This window comes from Octopus bimaculoides, chromosome 5 (genome assembly GCF_001194135.2).
Source record: "Octopus bimaculoides isolate UCB-OBI-ISO-001 chromosome 5, ASM119413v2, whole genome shotgun sequence".
NCBI classification, from domain to species: Eukaryota; Metazoa; Mollusca; class Cephalopoda; order Octopoda; family Octopodidae; genus Octopus; species Octopus bimaculoides.
The window spans coordinates 26,833,323-26,835,399 of NC_068985.1; the positions used below are offsets into that span (position 1 = coordinate 26,833,323).

At 38.5% G+C, this 2,077-nt stretch overlaps 1 protein-coding gene across 1 annotated transcript in view; it reads right to left on the bottom strand.

The window, feature by feature from the left end:
* Positions 1-2,077, bottom strand: part of LOC106874369 (DNA damage-regulated autophagy modulator protein 2) — a gene marked incomplete at its 5' end in the record, with an annotated part of 53,703 nt that overhangs the window by 14,534 nt on the left and 37,092 nt on the right. Inside the window, one exon of the mRNA XM_014922083.2 lies at positions 1,342-1,487. Within this exon, the coding sequence (XP_014777569.1) occupies positions 1,342-1,487 (146 nt within the window). The remainder of the gene's footprint in view (positions 1-1,341; positions 1,488-2,077) is intronic.

Sequence of the window (2,077 nt, forward strand, 5' to 3'; positions counted from 1 at the left end):
AGTATGCGCGTGTACACACACACACACACACACACACACACACACACACGCATACGCACGCACGCATGTACACACACACACACGCATACATAATACATACATAACACCCTTCTTTTTACAAGACGGTAAGAAGAAATATGAGGGAATCTGGCTGTCCTTTCTAACTGGTTAAGCTATCACAAGCGCTGGCTTCTAGTTGGTTTCCTAATTGCTACTGATACAGAAACAGTGTTGCTATTGTCGCCATATCATTTGTAAGACACTAAACTAAAACAACAATTCTGGTTCGCCAAGCTTTCTCCTTAATCTACGAATTTGTCCTAGTTGTCCACAACATCAATTTGTAGTTGAGAGATTATTATTATTATTTATTATTATTATTATTATTATTATTATTATCAAGGCGGCGAGCTGGCAGAAATGTTAGCACACCGGGCGAACTGCTTAGCGGTATTTCGTCTGCCACTGCGTTCTGAGTTCAAATTCCGCCGAGGTCGACTTTGCCTTTCATCCTTTCGGGGTCGATAAATTAAGTACCAGTTACGCACTGGGGTCGATATAATCGACTTAATCCGTTTGTCTGTTCTTGTTTGTTCCCTCTGTGTGTAGCCCCTTGTGGGCAGTAAAGAAATAAGTATTTCGTCGGCCGCGACGTTCTGAGTTGAAATTCCGCCGGGGTCGACTTTGCCTTTCATCCTTTCGGGGTCGAGTAAATAAGTACAAGTTACGCACTGGGGTCGATTTAATCGACTTATTCCCTTCCCCCAAATTTGGGGCCTTGTGCTTCCATTAATGGCGGCGAGTTGGCAGATTTGATAGCACGACAGGATTAGTGACTTTTGTCCGTCTTTACGTTCTGAGTTCAAATTCCACCGAACTCGACTTTGCCTTTCAGCCTTTAGGGGTCAACAAAATAACTACCAGTTGAGCAATGGGGTCGATGTAATCGATTTATCCTATCCCCGAAGTTGCTGGCCTAGAGCCAAAATTATTATTATTATTATTTATCACCGGGATATTTGATCAAAGTCATCGTAATTTTTTTATATTTGTACATCACTAATTTATTTTGAAAGAAAAAGACTAGTATTGTAAATGTGTGGTATTCTATATAGTACAGTTAGGAACAGCCAACGCTAAAAGAAGGTAGCAAGCACGAAGTTGACATAGTACAAAAGATTCAATGAGTTTTGCTGGAGCAGATCTGAACAGATGGCGCTGGAGTATATTGAAAGTGATCCGTCTGTTACCCGTAGCAAGTTGAGTAATCTATGTAGAAACGCTAATCTTAAATAAATAATTTTAAAATAAAAAAAAAGCGAAAAATGTAAATGTACTTACTTGAAAGTTTGCGACAATGCTAACTCCTGCCGCTGCTAGAAGTCCAATTCCAAATGCAAATTTGTTAAAGACTAATAGTAGTCTTCTTCCTGAAGACTGATACATTTCATCGACCTGCCGAAATCTAATATACAGCGTCATTCCGACTAAAAAAGAAATGAAAAAAAGATCACATCTCACCAGAAATATTTTGAAAGAGATGTCAGGACATATGTTGATTCGCTAAAAGAGTGAAATGATTTACATTTATTAGAAGAAAGAAAAAAGGTTTGGAAGTCGTATTACTTTCGGACATTTTCCAAAAGATTTTGGATGTAATTCAAGTGAAATATCTGGAAATACAAATAAAGTAAACTGAGCTAAGACACTGCTCTGTATACTGCTTGCTACGCCCACGAACAGTATTAAGTTTAATCAAGTTGGAAAATATGAATACAAAATGAGAGAAATGATATCACAAATTGTTAGTTTTTATGTAGCATAACGGCTTAGCTGGGATGTTCATCTTCAGACACTGTTCAGGCATAAATATCCACGCATGTGAGAGCAAGGAAGTGAGGTCAGAGGGAAGAGAAATGATGACAGCAGATGTAAGAAGGAAATATGAAACGGTAAAAAGAACTAGCAGATCCTGAAAGTTTTCCAGGAAGACCGGAAATGGTGACGAGACAACTACAAGAGCAGAAGAAAAGAACCAACTGAAGACAATTTAGGATTATTAGTATTCTGTTCAATA